The sequence below is a fragment of the Anomaloglossus baeobatrachus genome, chromosome 7 (genome assembly GCF_048569485.1).
Source record: "Anomaloglossus baeobatrachus isolate aAnoBae1 chromosome 7, aAnoBae1.hap1, whole genome shotgun sequence".
In the NCBI taxonomy this organism is placed as follows: Eukaryota; Metazoa; Chordata; class Amphibia; order Anura; family Aromobatidae; genus Anomaloglossus; species Anomaloglossus baeobatrachus.
In genome coordinates, this window is record NC_134359.1 from 118,674,510 (window position 1) to 118,696,170 (window position 21,661).

At 47.5% G+C, this 21,661-nt stretch overlaps 1 protein-coding gene across 1 annotated transcript in view; it reads left to right on the top strand.

The window, feature by feature from the left end:
* Positions 1–21,661, top strand: part of TMEM237 (transmembrane protein 237) — a gene marked incomplete at its 5' end in the record, with an annotated part of 58,494 nt that overhangs the window by 19,146 nt on the left and 17,687 nt on the right. Inside the window, 3 exons of the mRNA XM_075319702.1 lie at positions 3,383–3,543; positions 20,747–20,870; positions 20,949–21,140. Coding sequence (XP_075175817.1) covers positions 3,383–3,543; positions 20,747–20,870; positions 20,949–21,140 — 477 coding nt within the window. The remainder of the gene's footprint in view (positions 1–3,382; positions 3,544–20,746; positions 20,871–20,948; positions 21,141–21,661) is intronic.

The following is a 21,661-nucleotide window of genomic DNA, read 5'->3' on the forward strand; positions in this document are numbered from 1 at the left end:
CCTGAAAGAGCAGTTCTATGCCAGGTGCCCTGCGGAAATCAGAGAATGGGTGCGTGAGAGAAAGCCGTCAACTGTGGAACAAGCTGCTGCTCTAGCTGATGAGGTGGTCACTATCAAGCCTCAGTGGAAGAAGCTGCTAGCAGAGGGAGCAAAAATGACCAGCTCCCCAACACCAGAGGTTCCTTGTCCTTCAGTGCCCAATGTTCCTCAACCTCCTAGATCACCACCTCATGTGGATACCCGTGTGTATGTGCCTCCAGTTGTTTCTACCACATTTTCTGGAATGCGACGAGGAGAGAAAGTAGAAGAGCGAAGATGTTATAGCTGTGGACATCCCGGACATCTGCGGGCCACATGCCCATCTATCCAGTGGAGTCATCCACCAAATCGACAACCACCTCCAGCACCTGCACCTCCCTATCAGTCACCAAGGTCTCCTACCTACTTCTCCAGAAGGCAAACTGGAAGGAGTGAGACGCAGCGCAGATGTTATGGTTGTGGGCATCCTGGTCATCTGCAAGCTCACTGTCCAGGTGTTCGGAGGCAGAACAGCTGCAGACCACCTTTGCCTGTCCATTATCTACAGACACCCTCAGCAGGAGAAGAGCTGGATTCTGGCCCTGATGATTTGCCAAGTGACTCTGATATGTTGACTTCCCTACCAGGAGTCTATGGAGTGCGAGCCACAGCCGCCTGTTCTTATGATCTTCGGCATAAACATCTACAGGAGGTTGTGCTGGATGGCCAAAAAGTTGTTGGCTTTCGTGACACTGGGGCTTTTCTCACCATCGCAGATCCCCGAGTAATTCAACCAGAAGCAATTCAAAAGGGACCAGGAATTGCCATTGAATTGGCTGGAGGTACTCAGAGATATATTCCAAGAGCGAGTGTAACCCTGGATTATGGCTTTGGGGCAAAACAATGCATAATCGGTGTGATGAGCGGCCTTCCTGCAGACATTCTCCTAGGCAATGATGTGGGAGATATACAATGCCGATTTGTGGGTGCAGAAAGCAGAGTTTGAGTGAGGGAATACACAAAAGGAACCTTGTCCTTCCAACCCTATCGCTCTACAGGGGATTACCTACACCTTTTCCATCCAATACTAGTGTGGAAGCCAACACCAGAATGCTGATGGACTGTCCCAGCCAGAAGAACCATAGACTATTCACAGCTGAGCAACATGGACGTAAGTGAGATGGCCAGAGGTCTGTGTAGACCTCGTGGCATACTCACTTATTAAAAAGGGGGGACAGGTTGTGATGGTGGGCTATGGGGGAGGTGTATCTTGCTGTACAGATTCCTATTTCAAGCTGGGTTCATTGTCTTATTTGAACTACTTCTGTGTACATTTCTATTGTTGTAGGTAATCACCCCCTAAAATGCAAGGTTGTATCCTCTTGAGGCACTTCCATCCCTGGGAGTAGGGGGAGGTGGGCCTAGAGTCCAACTAGTGTAAACTCTGCTTACCTGGGAGATTCAGTCAGTCTGTGTGAAACTTGAAGAAGGAAGATTGATCCTCTGGGAGGGAATAGCAGAGGCTGCATCCTAGAGCCGGTGTATGGACAGTTACAGACTGGAGATCAGTGGCCCGTGGGATTGTGTGGAACTCTTTGGACTACTGTAAGGACGATTACTTTGTTATCCGGTCCGAGGATTGTCGGGAAGGGCCCCCGAATCTGTTTTACGTGGACTTATCGTGTGCTGTTCCAGTGTCCTTGTGAATAAACCTGTTGGATCATCCTCGGCCTCGTCCATCCTTTGCTCTGATGTACACCCCGTCACAGTTCTGTAATGTAGATGGAAAACTAGTTATCTGAAAACTACTAAAGTGGGCTTTTAACCCCCTCCTGAAATGGCAATTTTGAGTTTTAATGCCTTTAGCTTATTTCTTCCCTTCTTTCAACTTTTCTATTTTGCGCTCGACGTATCTGTTACTCGAGATTGTTGTTTTTTTTTTTTTGAGGTCTAGTTGTACTTTTGAATGACACCATCATTATATCATATGATGATCTGGAGGAAGTTCGACAAAATTGCAAACCCCCCGCACTCACAATTCTGCAGTTGTTGTTTGCATATCGTTCTTACAGGGGCCATTATAGTAAAAATGTTATTCTCCAGGTCAGTACGACTATCACCATTTTCCGAGACCTGAAACATTTTCAATTTTTGCTTGATTTTTGTGCCTTGAGCCAATGTTTTTATTGATACCATTTTGGGGTGGTCACAGTATTTTAAAATTACTTTTAATGGAAAAAAGAGATGGGTGAGTCTAACTTTTATTTCTTTTGAACATTTTTCAAACTTTTTTTTTTTTCTTTAATTTTTACTGTATTTTGTACTTGCTTTGAAACACAAACCTGTGATCAACTTATGGCTTATACTGTACATGAGCGATCCTTGATATAGCAAAAATCATGGTCTGCTATGAATTACAGATTTGAGGCTGTTTAGAAACAGATGATGGCTGAATAATAGAGCAAACATTTGGCTGCAATGATGTGGCGTCTCTGGCCTCTCTTCATTCCTCGCCGTCCTCCTTCCATGCTCTGTGTGGATGATGCATCCTACGTCGTCCACTCAGAGGTCTCCATTGCGCTCCTGCTGATGCAGACTTCTCTCTTCCCTGCTGAGGGCAGATTAAAGTATTGTAGTGCGCATGCACGGGCGGTCTTTGACCTTTCCCCGCGCCTGTGCCTTACAGTACTTTGCTCTGCCTCGGCAGGGAAGAGAGAACTGCGTGTGCACCGGAGATCAATAGAGACCTCTGTGTGGATGATGTAGGACACTGAGCAGGCAAGGACGGCGGTGGAATGAAGAGAGGCCAGAGACGCCAATCGGACCAGACCTCCCCGCAAATGAGTATCATAAACGCTGTTTTTTATGTTACAGAGTGGCCTGGGCTCTTATATGCAGCAATCTAGAATGCTGTACATAAGGGCTTTCTGGTGGTGGCCGCAGCTTATAAGGGACAAATCTGGTGAAAGGTTCCCTTTAACTTAATGGGAGCCGAAGTGCATTACCCAAGTATGGCCCCTACACAGTGTACACAGCTGTGTTATTTTGGCTACCTACACTGTGATCAGCTGCGATCATGTTGGTTGCCCACCTATGATATTAGTGACCTATTATAAGGCTGTGATGAGAGCAAAGTCAGCTCACCTGAATGCGGTGCACAGTCAATAGGCTCCAAGGAATACAAAAATCCTGAAAATTATGAGACTAGCACAATTCTTCCTGCTGGTCACATAATTTTCAATCTTTTTTTCTACTATAAGGCTATGTCATCCATGTCATAGTGCTCTACAACCCCTTTGAACAAGAAAAGCAATTATAGACTAATCTTTTTGCAATTTTTCCATCAATATATCTTCTCTACTAGGAAAACCAGGCCGGCAGAGCACGGGTTTCCTAATGACCTGGGTGTAGAAGAAGAAGACATCATTCCTGATGGACAGATAAAAGTCGCAGAACAGCATCCTGCTTTCATTGTACCCTCGCTGATCAGCCAACCTGTGGGCAAATTATTTGTGGAGAAGAATAGTAAGTTAAATGTATAAGTATACCTTCTAAAGAGGAGAGAAATTACAAAAATATTCAGAAATCATGCTCTGATATGCTACTGTTTGCTGCTAGAAACTCATCAGTAGACTTTGCAGGCAAGTGAAGGATCTGCAACCTTAAAGTAATTCTTCAGTTATGGCTGGAAATTTTTATCGTAAAGGCACAATCATGTTCTGGGCGTTTTGTACAGAACATGTACAACAAACTGATATGTAATTGTGCCCTTACACTTGTGTTAGACATTGCTAATGATTGAAATCTCCAGCCATAAGTGAAGAATTATTCTAGGATTGCAGATTTAACCCCTTAATGATCGTGGGCATTAAAATTACGTCCCAGCGGTCATAGTGCTAATCCCACCTGGCTGCCGCAGGCAGCCGGGGGGATCCATGCACATGTCAGCTGATTTGTACAGCTAACATGTGTGCCAAGGAGGCACGAGCAGATCCGCCAGGACCTGTTAATCCCTTAAATGGCGCTGTCAAAATGTGACCACGTCATTATCTCAGTCGCGGTTAAAGTTTACTCACCGCCCGACATCGGAAGTCACATGACGTGATCACGTGGATCCGATGGTTGTCATGGTAGCACATGGTCTTGTGATGACTCCTGTAACTCACATGACTCATTTCCTGTTTCACTCGGCCGAGATCTGTGTGAGACAGGGGATGAGCATATGTGGTGTTTACAGCTGTGTAGCTGTGATCAGCAGATACGGAAGAACGATCAGACTGCTGATCCTTACTAGTAAAATAAAAAAGCAATATATAATATATATATATATATATATATATATATATATGTCTAAATACATATACATGCTGAAAAAGAAGACCTAAAATATAACTTTTATTTCACGTGCTGATAAAAAGTGAACCTAGGCTCACTAAGGGTGAGTAAAACCAAACCACGATAGTGTTTAAAAATCCTGTTGAACGCAGGGACACAAAAAACAGACCAAGTAGTCTTGGCCCTTGGTGATAGGGTGCGGCAAAGCTGGCCTCAAAACTAAGTTGAGGATGCCACCAATAGCTACCTACCACGGTATATCCTGACTATGGACAGCCACACAACCTTATTCATTCATGAAGCTGGATATATTACCAGCATAAGGAAATGTGTCTATAGTGTATAAAAGTGGACCACAGGGAGTCATATATAAATCCCATAAGGGAACGATCTTACCCGGTCCAGCAGATATATAGGAGGGGCGACACTTAGAAGGACCACCAACACAACGGCTTTTTCAAGGGGAGCTATCCACCAGCTCTTCAAATCCCACAATAATAATGCCGGAGGGTCAATTCCATGTATTAGGGCAGACCCTTACTCCCAACGCGTTTCATGGAAGGCAATCATCAGGGGAGTCTGGTGAGGAATATCGAGTATGGCCCATACCATCTTATGTGGCCATATTGTTGTGCCCAAAGAAATTCTAAATCAAAGCAAAAAGTTCATATTAAGCCCACATACACATAAATAGAGGCCTATTCTTTCTGCCCCATAGTTCATATAGTCACCGCACATGTGCGTGCGTCAGACATATATCCTTTCAAAGGTGCCGCGCTCCGCTTTCGGAAGCGGGCTCCTTTTTATAAAGCGGCGCATGCGCAGAAGCACCGTCCTGGCCGATGACGCGCGTTCCCAGAAAGCACTAGGACCGGAAACACGCGCCATCGGCTGCCGCGTCGCAACAGGGCAGGCGCGGCCTCACCAGGTAACGTCATATCCTGGAGAGTGACGCCTGCTGGTATAAACGAACCAGAGCATGGAGCGCGTTGCCATAGCAACGTAAACAAGCTCCGGTTCTGCCTGCAGAGCATCATTACATTGAGAGTCCATGTTGGTTATTAGCACCAAGACATGGTGGGTAAAGGTAGCTATGACGGCAGCATTTGTATCATAGTAATAGTGAAAAATCCTTCACGCCCTTCCTTTAGGAGCACTGTAGTGAATAGGGTAAGTATAGGAGGGAAAGACGACGGCTGAGTGGGGGCACCATGGGCGTGGGGTACCATGGGCGTGGGGTATCATGCCGACCCCCACATGATAGGTAGGGTCAGAGCGTCCTTTAGGGTAACACCATAGTGTGCACCTTAGTGTTTAAACCCCCCCCCCTGTATGCTGCATGCATAGTGCATTTTTTTAGCTTGATACGCCTTACGCTGTTCCCACTGGCCTATCCTCTTTCAAATATACCTCATCTATACCCACACTGCTGTGATACTTTTATGGCTGGTTCTGGGACTGCCACTCTGGGACAGGGATATATAGACATAATGCTCTGTTAGATTTCTAGCTATACTTCCTAATATATATCCCTGGTCCTGAGCCTTGCTAATTTGTGCATCCGTTATTTGCTCTGAGATTTTGGAATCAATAGTGCTGTTTTCTCTCTGATCATCACTGTCTGCTTTGTAGAGTATTGCCCTTTTCCTATAGGTGGTCATCTTTTCTATATAAATATCATTAGGTCCCATGTGGACGGGTCTATATTTCACTATTACTATGACACAAATGCTGCCGTCATAGCTACCTTTACCCACCATGTCTTGGTGCTAATAACCAACATGGACTCTCAATGTAATGATGCTCTGCAGGCAGAACCGGAGCTTGTTTACGCTGCTATGGCAACGCACTCCGTGTTCTGGTTCGTTTATACCAGCAGGCGTCACTCTCCAGGATATGACGTTACCTGGTGAGGCCGCGCCCGCCCTGTTGCGACGCGGCAGCCGATGGCGCGTGTTTCCGGTCCTAGTGCTTTCTGGGAATGCGCGTCATCGGCCAGGACGGTGCTTCTGCGCATGCGCCGCTTTATAAAAAGGAGCCCGCTTCCGAAAGCGGAGCGCGGCACCTTTGAAAGGATATATGTCTGACGCACGCACATGTGCGGTGACTATATGAACTATGGGGCAGAAAGAATAGGCCTCTATTTATGTGTATGTGGGCTTAATATAAACTTTTTGCTTTGATTTAGAATTTCTTTGGGCACAACAATATGGCCACATAAGATGGTATGGGCCATACTCGATATTCCTCACCAGACTCCCCTGATGATTGCCTTCCATGAAACGCGTTGGGAGTAAGTGTCTGCCCTAATACATGGAATTGACCCTCCGGCATTATTATTGTGGGATTTGAAGAGCTGGTGGATAGCTCCCCTTGAAAAAGCCGTTGTGTTGGTGGTCCTTCTATGTGTCGCCCCTCCTATATATCTGCTGGACCGGGTAAGATCGTTCCCTTATGGGATTTATATATGACTCCCTGTGGTCCACTTTTATACACTATAGACACATTTCCTTATGCTGGTAATATATCCAGCTTCATGAATGAATAAGGTTGTGTGTCAGTCCATAGTCAGGATATACCGTGGTAGGTAGCTATTGGTGGCATCCTCAACTTAGTTTTGAGGCCAGCTTTGCCGCACCCTATCACCAAGGGCCAAGACTACTTGGTCTGTTTTTTGTGTCCCTGCGTTCAACAGGATTTTTAAACACTATCGTGGTTTGGTTTTACTCACCCTTAGTGAGCCTAGGTTCACTTTTTATCAGCACGTGAAATAAAAGTTATATTTTAGGTCTTCTTTTTCAGCACCTATTTTGCCTGGATTCAGCTATTTGCTAAGGTTGATACTGTGGATCCTCTGGGTATTTTGCTATTGCTTAAATACATATACACACACAACACACATTTGGTATCGACACTTTCAGAAATGCCCTATTTATCAAAATATAAAATCGAGTTAAACTGATCAGTAAACAGTGTAGCGTCAAAAAATTTCCAAACACTAAAGTAACATTTTTTGGTCGTGGCAAAGTTTACGCAAAATGCAATATCAGGCGATCAAAATGTAGCATCTGCGCAAGAATGGTACCGTTAAAAACGTCAGCTCGAGACGCAAAAAAATAACCCATCACTGAGTCATAGATCCAGAAAAATGAGAATGCTACGGGTCGCGGAAAATGGCGCAAAACGTGCACCACTTTTTTTGGACAAACTTCTAATTTTTTTTAACCCTTTAGATAAAAGTAAACTTATACATGTTTTTGTGTCTACGAACTCATACCGACCTAAGGCATCACACTGACACATCAGTGTTACCATATAGTGAACACTGTGAATAATATATCTCAAAAACAATCACGCAATCGCACTTTTTTTTGCAATTTTTCCACATTTGGATTTTTTTGCCATTTTGCAGCACACTATATGGTAAAACTAATAGTTTAATTTAAAAGTACAACTCGTTCTGCAAAATACAAGCCCTCACATGGCTATGTTGACAAAAAAATAAAAAAGTTACAGCTCTTGGAACAATAGCAAAAAAAACGTAAACAGGGCAAAATCGGTCAGTCGTGAAGGGGTTAATGGACAGAAAACAGATATGTTTTTCCAGTTTGCACATTCTCATGTTATTTCTGCAAGTCAATGGTCCTCAAAAAATAAATAAATTTTATATATAATATATATAGTGTGTGTGTGTGTGTGTGTGTACGTACTGTATATATTAGTGTGATTTTGCATGTCAATGATAAAGTGAATGGGGCTGTAGTACAGGTTGCTCATAGGTGACCTGTATCTCATCCGAGTGCTGTTAGGTTATCACTTTTTTCTTCATCGTTCCTATGGGAGACCCAGACCATGGGTGTATAGCTTCTGCCTCCGGAGGACACACAAAGTACTACACTAAAAAGTGTAGCTCCTCCCTCTGAGCATATACACCCCCTGGATAACCAAATATAGCCAGTTCAATGCTTTGTGTTCAGGAGGCACACATCCACACATGCATTCTCATCTGTTTTTTGATTTTTGGAAAGAGTTGGAAGAAAAGCGGGTCCAAGCCTGGACCCCCGGCATGTCCCTTCTCACCCCACTGTGTCGGCGGTGTTGTTAAGGTTGATTTCAGGGCTGGAGCCTTACATGCCGTGCTCTTTCACTATCCCTCGGGCTCTGGCTTGAAGTGGAAGTGGGAGCCAGCACGGTTCTCACTGCCTTGCAGGAGACCGGTCTCCATCCGCAGCCCTTTCAGGATCCTGCCGGACGGAGCACTCATCCCTCAGGGACCTGGCCCTGCGTCTCACAAGCTAAGTATCTGAGACGTTATTGTCGGAGGGTCCCTTGTACTTTATTGTTGGGGAGAGTGTGCTGTTTAACTTTTGTGACATTTCCGGCCGGTTCTCTGGTTTTCACCTGAGAACCGCGCCGAGGGTGCCTGCGCGCCGGCCGCATTGTTAAATTTAGGCCCCGGCTTCGCCTGAGGCCTAGTTTCGTTTTCACTGCCCCTGCATGTCAGTCATGCAGAGGGGCAGAGCGGCTCCGCCCACCGGCCGTTCGGCACAGGGGAGGGACACTCCTCTCTGAGGAAATGTTTCCCTCCCCTGTATATCTCCTTGGCCCTCCGGATCCCGCTCTTAGAGTAGGCCCCGCCCCCTCTCCTCGCTCCGGCGCCATTTTATCAGCGTTCTCACACCGATCGGCGCTGGCTGCAGCATCTCTCTTGGGGTCCGGGCTGTGGGATCTGGAGGGCACACAAACGGTCTGGTAAGCCACAACCTCCGGTTGTGGACCTGCTTATACATTCTCTGGGGGTCATTCTGGCTCAGAGCCCCCACTTCAGCAGCATGTCTCACACTAGGAGCAAGGCTGCAAGGCTGTACTCAATATGCACTGCATGTAAGCTCGTACTGCCTGAACCGAGCACATATCCACATTGTGATGCCTGCTCTAACATAGTGGTGCCTCAGCCTGGAGTCTCCCCAGTGGTCCCTCCGGCTGCTCCGGCCCCGGTGGCTGAACCCCCGGCTTGGGTAGAATCCTTCTCTAAGTCTATCTCCCAGTCCTTTGCCGACTCCATGGGAGAGTTGTCCCGGACTCTGCTGAGCATGCATCAGCCTCCTTCTCAGGGCGCCTCTGCTGCTACGGCTCGCTCTGCAGAGCTCACAGAGGACTCTTCATCTGGTCTCAGACCCCGTCCTCCTAAAAGGAGACGCAGGGTCCCCTCTCCTTCCTCGTCCCACGGCTCTGGTTCACGAGCTGACTCGCAGGACGAGGAGGATGCTTTTACTGGGGGCTCGGACGCTACCTCCATGTGCCCCATTGATCTGACCGAGGGTGACGTAGATGTTAGTGATTTGATTGCGTCCATTAATTCTGTACTGGACCTCAATCCACCAGTATCAGAGGAGCAACCCTCTCTGGCAGAAAAGCACCAGTTTACCTTGCCTAAGAGAACAAGGAGTGTGTTCTTTAACCACTCCAGTTTTCAGGCCACTGTGACCAAGCCCAGGGCCTGTCCTGATAAACGCTTCCCAAAGCGTGGGTCTGATGACCGTTTTCCTTTTCCACCAGAGGTGGTCAAGGAGTGGGCTCATTCACCAAAGGTAGACCCTCCGGTGTCTAGACTCTCAGCCCGGACAGTTGTATCAGTGGCTGATGGCACCTCACTTAAGGATCCCACTGACCGCCAGGTTGACCTTCTGGCCAAATCTGTATATGAGGCGGCAGGGGCCTCGTTCTCCCCATCTTTTGCAGCAGTGTGGGCTCTCAAGGCCATCTCTGCTTCTCTAGAGGAGTGTCAGGTTTCCAGGTTTTCCAGTTCTCTTTTGAATGAGCTTGCCCTCAGTTAACATGGAGTTTAAGGTTCTGTTGCCCTACTTCCTGTCCAGCTGCTTAAAAGGCCGCCTCTCAGCCCAGTCCAGTGCCTGAGTATACTGCTTGCTGTGTGCTCCTGCTTTGCTGTTTCTACTTCCTGATTGCCTTGGATTCTCCTGAAACTCTACCGACCGACTCTGGACCATACCCGGTTTTCTTCAAGCTGTGCCCGGACTCCGTCTGCCGTCTTTGATCAGCACTCTGCCCGGTTCGTAACCACTCTGGACAATCATCCCGTACGGACACTCCTGGACTATACCACTTGCCCCTTGTGTACCGGCTGCCGCACATTTAGGCCTTCCGGGGTTGATTGCCGGACAGTCCCTGTACAGGGGTTCGCTCTGGTGGTCTCCCTGGGGGAGTCCGGTGCGTGGCCCCGGGAATCCCCTTCGCTCCGTTTTGTGTGTTGTTTTACTGTGTTTATTCCCGTTGTGTATCTACCGTGGTGACATATTATATAACATCTTGTACCAAGAACTCGTCTCTGTTGTCATTGCCCTAACGCAATCGAAATCCTCAGAACATACAGTAGTATTACAAGGAGATGCATTCCCTCACCAGGGACTCTATGCCTGAAATGGTTGCCTTAACTTCCCACGCTTCAGCCTTTTCATCCTACGCCATGTCTGCCATGCTGGAGGCTTCTCACCGCACTGCGGTGGCTTTGGCTAATTCCCTCGCTATCCGCAGGATCTTGTGGCTTCGAGAGTGGAAGGCAGACGCTTCTTCAAAGAAGTACCTTGCTGGGCTCCCATTTGCTGGGTCCAGGGTGTTCGGTGAACAACTGGATGAGATTATTAAGGAAGCTACTGGCGGGAAGAGTACTTCCTTGCCACAGACTAAAACCAGGAAACCTGTCCAGGGCAGGAACCAGTCGACGTTTCGTTCCTTTCGTTCCTCCAACTGGTCGTCCTCTAAGCCCTCGGCCTCGTCCACTAACTCAGCCAAGGACCAAAAGCCCAACTGGCGCACGAAGCCGCGTCCTCAGAAGTCCGCAGGAGCGGCTGCCACCAAGGCAGCCTCCTCTTGACTATCTGGCCGAGCCAGCAACGTCCTTGGTCGGTGGCAGGCTCTCCCACTTTGGCGACGTGTGGTTTCAACACGTCTCCGATCAGTGGGTGCGGGATATCATCTCCCACGGCTACAGGATAGAATTCTCTTCCAGCCCGCCAAACAGATTTTTTCTGTCAACTCCCCCCTGCTCCAAGGCCGCCGCCTTCTCTCAGGCCGTGGCATCCTTGCAGGCCAACGGAGTAATAGTAACGGTTCCCGCCCGGGAACGGTTCAGAGGTTTCTACTCAAATCTCTTCCTAGTCCCCAAAAAGGACGGTTCCTTCCGGCCCATCCTGGATCTCAAGCTTCTCAACAAGCATGTTCAGGTGCGGCATTTTCGCATGGAGTCTCTGCGATCAGTCATTGCCTCAATGACCCAAGGAGATTTCCTAGCATCCATCGACATCAGAGATGCCTATCTGCATGTGCCAATTGCAGTTTAACACCAGCGTTGGCTACGTTTTGCAATCGGAGAGGAACATTTCCAATTCGTGGCTCTCCCCTTCGGGTTAGCCACGGCCCCTCGAGTATTCACCAAGGTCATGGCAGCAGTGGTTGCGGTTCTGCACCTCCAGGGGTTGGCAGTGATTCCTTACCTGGACGACCTTCTAGTCAAGGCTTCATCCAGTGCAGACTGTCAGCGGAGTGTCTCGCTCACTCTCGCCACTCTAGTTCAATTCGGGTGGCTTGTCAATCTGCCCGTCCACTCTGACTCCGACCCAGAAACTCACGTACCTAGGGATGCAATTCGAGACTCTGCCGGCACTTGTCAAGCTGCCCTTAGTCAAACAGCAGTCCCTTCATCTGGCGGTGCGCTCTTTGCTGAGGCCCCGCCGTCATTCCATCAGGCACCTAATGCAGGTGCTGGGTCAGATGGTGGCTTCAATGGAAGCGGTTCCCTTTGCCCAGTTCCATCTGCGTCCTCTGCAGCTGGACATTCTCCGCTGTTGGGACAAGCGTACTTCTTCCTTGCACAGGTTAGTGGCTCTGTCGCCACAGACCAGGGGCTCTCTTCAGTGGTGGCTTCGGCCCCTCTCTCTGTCTCAGGGACGCTCCTTCCTGGCCCCGTCCTGGGTGATCCTCACCACGGATGCCAGTCTATCCGGCTGGGGAGCAGTATATCTCCGCCACAGAGCGCAGGGCATTTGGACTCCGTCCGAATCAGCCCTCTCGATCAATGTGCTGGAAATCAGAGGTGTGCTTCTAGCTCTCGTAGCCTTTCACCACCTGTTGGCGGGCAAGCACATTCGAGTCCAGTCAGACAACGCGACAGCGGTTGCCTACATCAATCATCAGGGCGGGACTCGCAGCCGCCTGGCAATGTTGGAGGTTCAACGCATCCTTCAGTGGACGGAGGACTCCAAGTCCACCATATCCGCAGTCCACATCCCAGGCGTAGAAAACTGGGAGGCAGATTATCTCAGCCGTCAAACCGTGGACAGCGGCGAGTGGGCTCTGCATCCGGCAGTGTTTCGATCAATCTGCCGCAAGTGGGGCACTCCGGAAGTGGATCTGATGGCATCCCAGCACAACAACAAGGTCCCGGTTTACGTGGCTCGCTCCCACGATCCTCAGGCCTTTGCAGCGGACGCGCTGGTTCAAGATTGGTCCCAGTTTCGTCTGTCTTACGTGTTTCCCCCTCTAGCTCTCTTGCCCAGAGTCCTGCGCAAGATCAGAATGGAGGGCCGTCTGGTCATCCTCATTGCTCCAGACTGGCCCAGGCGAGCTTGGTACCCAGACCTGCTCCATCTGTCCGTAGAGGTGCCGTGGCATCTCCCGGACCACCCAGACCTTCTCTCACAAGGTCCGTTTTTCCGCCAGAACTCTGCGGCTCTCAGATTGACGGCGTGGCTCTTGAGTCCTGGATCTTGACGACTTCTGGCATTCCTCCTGAAGTCATCTCCACTATGACTCGGGCTCGGAAGTCTTCCTCGGCAAAAATTTATCACAGGACTTGGACAATTTTCCTGTCCTGGTGTCGTTCTTCCGGCCATGCTCCTTGGCCTTTTTCCTTGCCGACCATCCTGTCCTTTCTACAGTCCGGTCTGCAGCTAGGACTATCCCTCAATTCCCTCAAGGGACAGGTCTCGGCTCTGTCAGTGTTGTTCCAGCCGCGTATCGCCCGGCTGGCTCAGGTGCGCACTTTTATGCAGGTCGCATCTCACATCATTCCGCCTTATCGGCGGCCTTTGGATCCCTGGGACCTTAATCTGGTCCTCACGGCTTTGCAGAAACCCCCCTTTGAGCCTCTTAGGGAGGTTTCTTTGTCTCGTCTTTCACAGAAAGTGGTCTTTCTAGTGGCCATAACTTCCCTCAGGAGAGTCTCTGATTTGGCTGCGCTCTCTTCGGAGTCACATTTTTTGGTGTTTCATCAAGACAAGGTGGTTCTCCGTCCGACTCCGCATTTTCTCCCTAAGGTGGTTTCTTCTTTCCACCTTAACCAGGACATTTCCCTGCCTTCCTTTTGTCCGGCTCCTGTTCATCGCTTTGAAAAAGCGTTGCATACTCTGGATCTGGTGCGGGCGCTCCGAATCTATGTGTCTCGCACCGCTGTTCTTAGGCGGTGCACTTCTCTTTTTGTGCTAACCACAGGTCGCCGTAAGGGCCTCTCGGCTTCTAAGCCGACCTTAGCTCGCTGGATTAGGTCGGCCATTTCCGATGCCTACCAGTGTACTCAGGTGCCTCCCCCGCCGAGGATCAAGGCACACTCGACTAGAGCTGTCGGTGCTTCTTGGTCTTTCAGGCAGCAGGCTACGGCTCAGCAGGTCTGTCAGGCTGCCACTTGGTCTAGTCTGCACACCTTTTCGAAGCACTACCAAGTGCATGCTCATGCTTCGGCGGATGCGAGCTTGGGCAGACGCATCCTTCAGGCGGCTGTCGCCCATTTGTGAAGTTAGGTTTCGCCTACTTCTCAGTTTTCTGTTTATTTCCCACCCATGGACTGCTTTGAGACGTCCCATGGTCTGGGTCTCCCATAGGAACGATGAAGAAAAAGAGAATTTTGTTTACTTACCGTAAATTCTTTTTCTTATAGTTCCGTAATGAGAGGCCCAGCACCCTTCCTGTTGCCTGTTGACAGTTTCTTGTTCCGCGTGTTATCACCGGCTGTTGTTGTGGACAGAGTCTCCGGTTGTTCCGGTTCTTGCTCTGTCTTTACTTGTGGGTGGCTATTCTCCTTCAGCTTTTGCACTAAACTGGCTATATTTGGTTATCCAGGGGGTGTATATGCTCAGAGGGAGGAGCTACACTTTTTAGTGTAGTACTTTGTGTGTTCTCCGGAGGCAGAAGCTATACACCCATGGTCTGGGTCTCCCATTACGGAACTATAAGAAAACGAATTTACGGTAAGTAAACAAAATTCTCTTTTCTTTGTTCTTTAAATGACACAAGGATTGAAAATATTGAGAGACAGACCATAAATGGACCCAGTACGCTTAAAAAAAACTCCACCTACAATAAAGGACATATGAATGAGGCTCAAGGCTAGTACTTTTGGCTATCTTTAACAAATTTGGAAAGTTTAGGGAATCGGTCACCAAGTTTATGCTATTTAATTTGAGAGCAGCATCATGTAGGGACTAAGACCCTGATTCCAATGATGTCACTTACTAGACTGTTTGAGGTAATTTTTATAAAAATCACTGTTTTATCTGCTGTGGATTTGCCAGTTCTCTGAATTCTGAGATTTGTATACTCCCACACCACTGATTGATAACTTTTTGTACACTGTGCATAGGCAGAAAGCTACTAATCAGTGGTGGAGGGGGTTAAACAAAGCAGGAGGACTACATGGCACAAGACACCTGTAGTGAAAATCTCTTGCTGATAAAACAATGATTTTATTGAAAGCACAATAGACAGCCCAGTAAGTGACACATCACTGGAATAGGGTAATAAATGTCTCTTCCCCAACATCACTTTGCTGTCAGATTAAATTTCAAAAATCTGTTAACTAATTGCCTTAAAGTTTATGGATTTAAGTCATACTGATGAAAATAGTAAAGGTCTAATCAAAATCTATTTTCTTACTGCTGTAAATTTTCGATTTCCTGGTTAAATTTACATCTGTCTTTCTGGAGGTTTATACGTCAGGCTTTCACATCTCTAACTACTTCAAGAAAACTGCCATATCTGTATAGCGGATGTCAGGTGCCCATGTATAGCGTGGCACAGGAGCAGAGTCCACGCCATATACTGCAGGTAGAAAATGTGTTATTCAGCTGGGAGCAAGAAACGTAGGCCAGCCTGCTGCTGTCAACCACTTAGATGCTACTGTCAATCACTGACCGCAGCATTTAAGCGATTAAATCTTGTAGAATGTGTTTGCACACAAATTTCACCCACACAATGCGATTGCAGGGTGCCCATAGATTAAAGTGGCAAGCGGGGGCCTGTTGAAAAGCAATATTTGCTACAATCTTGGTACTTTTATGAAGTTTAGCCTGTGACGAGGCCTCAAACTAGATTGGTAAATTGATTATAAAATGCAACACTAAAGTGTAGTACTGTACAAGTGATAAACGATCGAGGGTTGAAGTAATAAAGAACAGCTATAAAAATGTGAAAAATAGTTAAAAATGGAGAAAAAAAATCTAAAACTTGAATTCACCTAAGTTTTCTAATGCGAAAATATAAGCATATTGGGAATTGCTTTGTTCATAAGTGTGATCCTTCACAATATGACTGTAATATTGACAAGGCAATAATATATAGATTATATATAGATATATATATATTTACATACATACAGTGCCTTGCGAAAGTATTAGGCCCCCTTGAATTTTTCAACCTTTTCCTACATTTCAGGCTTCAAACATGAAGATAAATATTTTAAATGTTTTGGTGAATCAACAAGTGGGACACAATTGTGAAATTGAACGAAATGTATTGCTTATTTTAAACCTTTGTAAGAAATAAAAAAACAGAAAAGTGGGGAATGCAATATTATTCGTCGCCCTTAGGTTCTTTGCAGCGCCACCTTTTGCTGCGATTACAGCTGCAAGTTGCTTGGGGTATATCTCTATCAGTTTTGCACATCGAGAGACTGAAATTCTTGCCCATTCTTCCTTTACAAACTGCTTGAGCTGAGTGAGGTTGGATGGAGAGCGTTAGTGAACAGCAGTTTTCAGCTCTTTCCACAGATTCTCGATTGGATTCAGGTCTGGACCTTTGACTTGGCCATTCTAACACCTGGATACGTTTATTTGCGAACCATTCCATTGTAGATTTTGCCTTGTTTAGGATCATTGTCTTGTTGGAAGACAAATCTCCGTCCCAGTCTCAGGTCTTTCGCAGACTCCAACAGGTTTTCTTCAAGAATGGTCCCGTATTTGGCTCCATCCATCTTCCCATCAATTTTAACCATCTTTCCTGTCCCTGCTATAAAAAAAAAAAAAAAGCAGGGCCAGACCATGATGCTGCCACCACCATGTTTGGCAGTGGGAATGGTGTGTTCAGGGTGCCAAAAAAGTTTGATTTTGGTTTCATCTGACCAGAGCATCTTCTTCCACATGTTTGCTGTGTCTCCCAGGTGGCTTGTGGCAAACTGTAGACAACACTTTTTATGGATATCTTTGAGAAATGGCTTTCTTCTTGTCACTCTTCCATAAAGGCCAGATTTGTGCAGTGTTCGACTGATTGTTGTCCTATGGACAGACTCTCCCACCTCAGCTGCAGTTCATCCAGAGTGATTATGGGCCTCCTGGCTGCATCTCTGATCAGTCTTCTCCTTGTTTGAGATGAAAGTTTGGATGGACGGCCGGGTCTTGGTAGATTTGCAGTGGTATGATACTCCTTCCATTTCAATATCACTTGCACAGTGCTTGTTGGGATGTTAAAGTTTTGGAAATCTTTGTGTAACCAAATCTGGCTTTAAACTTCTCCACAACAGTATCACGGACCTGCCTGTTGTGTTCTTTGGTCTTCATTATGCTCTCTGTGCTTTAAACAGAACACTGAGACACAGAGCAGGTGCACTTATGTAGAGACTTGATTACACACAGGTAGTTTATATTTATCATCATCAGTCATTTAGGACAACATTGGATCATTCAGAGATCCTCAATCAACTTCTGGAGTGAGTTTGCTGCACTGAAAGTAAAGGGGTTGAATAATATTGCACTCCTCAATTTTCAGTTATATATTTTTTTTTACAAAAGTTTAACATAAGCAATACATTTAATTTCACTTCACAATTGTGTCCCACTTGTTGTTGATGCTTCACCAAAAAATTAAAATGTTTTATCTTTATGTTTGAAGCCTGAAATAAAAAATAAAAAAAATCTTTATTTTTATATAGCGCTAACATATTCCGCAGCGCTTTACATACATCCCAAACACTGTCCCCATTGGGGCTCACAATCTAAATTCCCTATCTGTATGTTTTTGAAGTGTGGGAGGAAACCCACGCAAATACGGGGAGAACATACAAACTGCTTGCAGATGGTGTCCTTGGTGGATTCGAACCCAGGACCCCAGTGCTGCAAGAATGCAGTGCTAACCACTGAGCCACAGTGCCGCCCATGAAAAGGTTGAAAGGTTCAAGGGGGCCGAATACTTTCGCAAGGCATTTTGTGTATGTATGTATGTATGTGTAATATATATATATATATATATATATATATATATATATATATATATATATATATATATATATACTAGAAGGTGGCCCGATTCTACGCATCGGGTATTCTAGAATTTACGTATTGTGTAGTTCATGTATGATTTTTGTTATAGATATAGATATATATATATATATATATATATATATATATATAATATATATATAGATGTTGTTGTGTGTAGTTACCAAGTGTTTGTGTAGGGCGCTGTACATGTTCTGGGTGTTGTCTGGGTGTGGCGGGGGGTGAGAGCGGTGTTGTATGTGTGTTGCGTTGTTTGTGGAGCGCTGTGTGTCTGTAGCGTTGTGTGTGTGTTGCGCGGTTTGTGTGGGTGTGGTGTGTTTTGGGGGGAGGTATGTTTTGTGCAATGTGTGTGTTGTGCGGTATGTGCGTATATTTATGTATGCCGCGGTGTTTGTGTGTTGGGTGTTGTGTGTGTGCAGCGTTGTCTGTGTGTGTGGGTGTCTGTATGGCGGTGTTTGTGGTTCCCTGTGTGTGTGTGTTGGGGGAGGTGTGCACCCCCCATCATGCCCCATCCCCTATGCTGCGCATTCCCCATCGTGCTCCATCCCCCATGCTGCGCACCCCCCATCGTGCTCCATCCCCCATGCTGCGCACTCCCCATCGTGCTCCATCCTCCATGCTGCGCACTCCCCATCGTGCTCCATCCTCCATGCTGCGCACTCCCCATCATGCTCAATCCCCCATGCTGCGCACCCCCCATCGTGCTACATCCCCCATGCTGCGCACCCCCCATCGTGCTACATCCCCCATGCTGCGCACCCCCCATCGTGCTACATCCCCCATGCTGCGCACTCCCCATCGTGCTACATCCCCCATGCTGCGCACTCCCCATCGTGCTACATCCCCCATGCTGTGCACCCCCCATCGTGCTACATCCCCCATCGTGCTACATCCCCCATGCTGCGCACCCGCAATCGTGCTCCATCCGCCATGCCGCGCACTCCCCATCGTGCTCCATCCCCCATGCTGCGCACCCCCCATCGTGCTCCATCCCCCATGCTGCGCACTCCCCATCGTGCTCCATCCTCCATGCTGCGCACTCCCCATCATGCTCCATCCTCCATGCTGCGCACCCCCCATGCTGCGCACCCCCCATCGTGCTACATCCCCCATGCTGCGCACCCCCCATCGTGCCACATCCCCCATGCTGCGCACTCCCCATCGTGCTACATCCCCCATGCTGTGCACCCCCCATCGTGCTCCATCCCCCATGCTGCGCACCCCCCATCGTGCTCCATCCCCCATGCTGCGCACTCCCCATCGTGCTACATCCCCCATGCTGCACACTCCCCATCGTGCTACATCCCCCATGCTGTGCACTCCCCATCGTGCTACATCCCCCATGCTGCGCACTCCCCATCGTGCTACATCCCCCATGCTGCGCACTCCCCATCGTGCTACATCCCCCATGCTGCGCACCCCCATCGTGCTCCATCCCCCATGCTGCGCACCCCCCATCGTGCTACATCCCCCATGCTGCGCACCCCCCCATCTTGCTACATCCCCCATGCTGCGCACTCCCCATCGTGCTACATCCCCCATGCTGTGCACCCCATCGTGCTACATCCCCCATGCTGCGCACCCCCCATCGTGCTACATCCCCCATGCTATAATAGTTTTCCTATTATACTCAGAGAGGAGTATAATAGGAGGACTGTAATAGGAGGAGTAGTCCTGGGGGGAGAGGAGTATAATGCCGGCTCCCTGCACATGTGTACCGGGAACCGGTGTACACTGGTAACTATGATACACATCGGGTAACTAAGGGACCTTAGTTACCCGATGTGTATAATGGTTACCAGCGTTCACTGGCTCTGTCAAGATCCCAGCATCGCAAGGTTATGTCTGGCGCTGCTGGGATCGTGACGGAGCCGGTGTACACTGGTAACTATGATACACATCGGGTAACCAAGGGACCTTAGTTACCCGATGTGTATAATGGTTACCAGCGTTCACGGGCTCCGTCAAGATCCCAGCATTGCAAGGTTATGTCTGGCGCTGCTGGGATCGTGACGGAGCCGGTGTACACTGGTAACTATGATACACATCGGGTAACCAAGGGACCTTAGTTACCCGATGTGTATAATGGTTACCAGCGTTCACTGGCTCCGTCAAGATCCCAGCATAGCAAGGTTATGTCTGGCGCTGCTGGGATCGTGACGGAGCCGGTGTACACTGGTAACTATGATACACATCGGGTAACCAAGGGACCTTAGTTACCCGATGTGTATAATGGTTACCAGCGTTCACGGGCTCCGTCAAGATCCCAGCATCGCAAGGTTATGTTTGGCGCTGCTGGGATCGTGACGGAGCCGGTGTAGAAGCAAGCGATATCCCAGGATGTTGTGAGTGTGTGGATGTGATGTGTGAGGTGTGTGTGAGAGTGAGTGTGATCTGATGTGTGTGTACTCACCTGGGAGTCGGCGCTCCGTGTCATTTGGGCCAGAGCGAGCGTGCATTGCGTGAGGGGGGCGGGGCCTGCAGAGAGCCGGGGCGAGAGGCCAATCCATGTGGGGGTGCGGGGCCATGGCGAGCCCAGCGGCCAATCAGCTTTGTGTCACCGTAAGGACACAATTTTGGAGCATGACAGACAGACAGACAGACAAACAGACAGAATAAGGCAATTATAGATATAGATATATATAGATATATAGATATAGATATATAGATATAGATATATAGATATAGATATATATATATATATATATATATATATATATATATTATGTGTATGTGTGTGTGTATATATATATATATATATAATATATATATTGCCCCATTATCATACTGAAAAGTTTGGGGGTGTTTTGGTTGTCATTTGTTTTATATTCCAGGGAAATTTCAGGCTGCGGATCGTTCTGGTATCATCAAAACCACAGAACAAGTGGATGATTTCCTTGATATCAAACCTACATGGAGCAGCATGGATGTAGCGCTCACTGTGCATCGCAGCTTTAGGTACACACAGGCTTGTATGTATCCAGGAGATAGTCCAGCTGCACAGCCCTTTAATGTCTAATACTCTTATATTTTCAGGATAATCGGGCTGTTCTGCTGTGGATTTCTATCTGGATACACCGTGTGGAACATTGTGGTCATTTATATTCTTTCCGGCAGCCAGTTAACTTCTCTTCCTCAACTGCTTGAAATTTACAAAGGCTTGGCATATCCGTCTCAGTGCTTTCTGTATTTTTTGTTGGCTGTCAGCACAGTTTCTGCATTTGACAGGTATTTTATTGAGTAGATCATTCCCAGTTACTTTTACCCTGTTTCCCCGAAAATAAGACAGGGTCTTATATATTTTTTGCTTCCAAAAATGGACTAGGGCTTATTTTCAGGGGATTTCATATTTTTTTTCCCATGAACATCAATCCACATTTATTCAAATATGGTCATATTGCATTTGGAACACTAGCATAATTTCAAACTGTGTGTGTGTCTGTCTATATAGCTATCCTTCTATCTATTATCTTGCGTGTTTTTCCAAAAATAAGACCTTCCCCCAAAAATAAGCTCTAGCAGGGATTTTCAGCATCTTCAGCGTAAGGCTTAAATATAAGCCCTACCCCAAAAATAAGACCTAGTCACGGTTCAGTTGTGAAGTGTCCATGCAGCTAAAAAAGATAAATCTACTGCAGGACACTTCATTATAGAAAGCAGACACCCTCGCAATCATACTCACCAGATGCCGAGCAGAGGACCTGCAGTGGATCGCACCCCCACACACATCATATCTCATACCTGCCCAC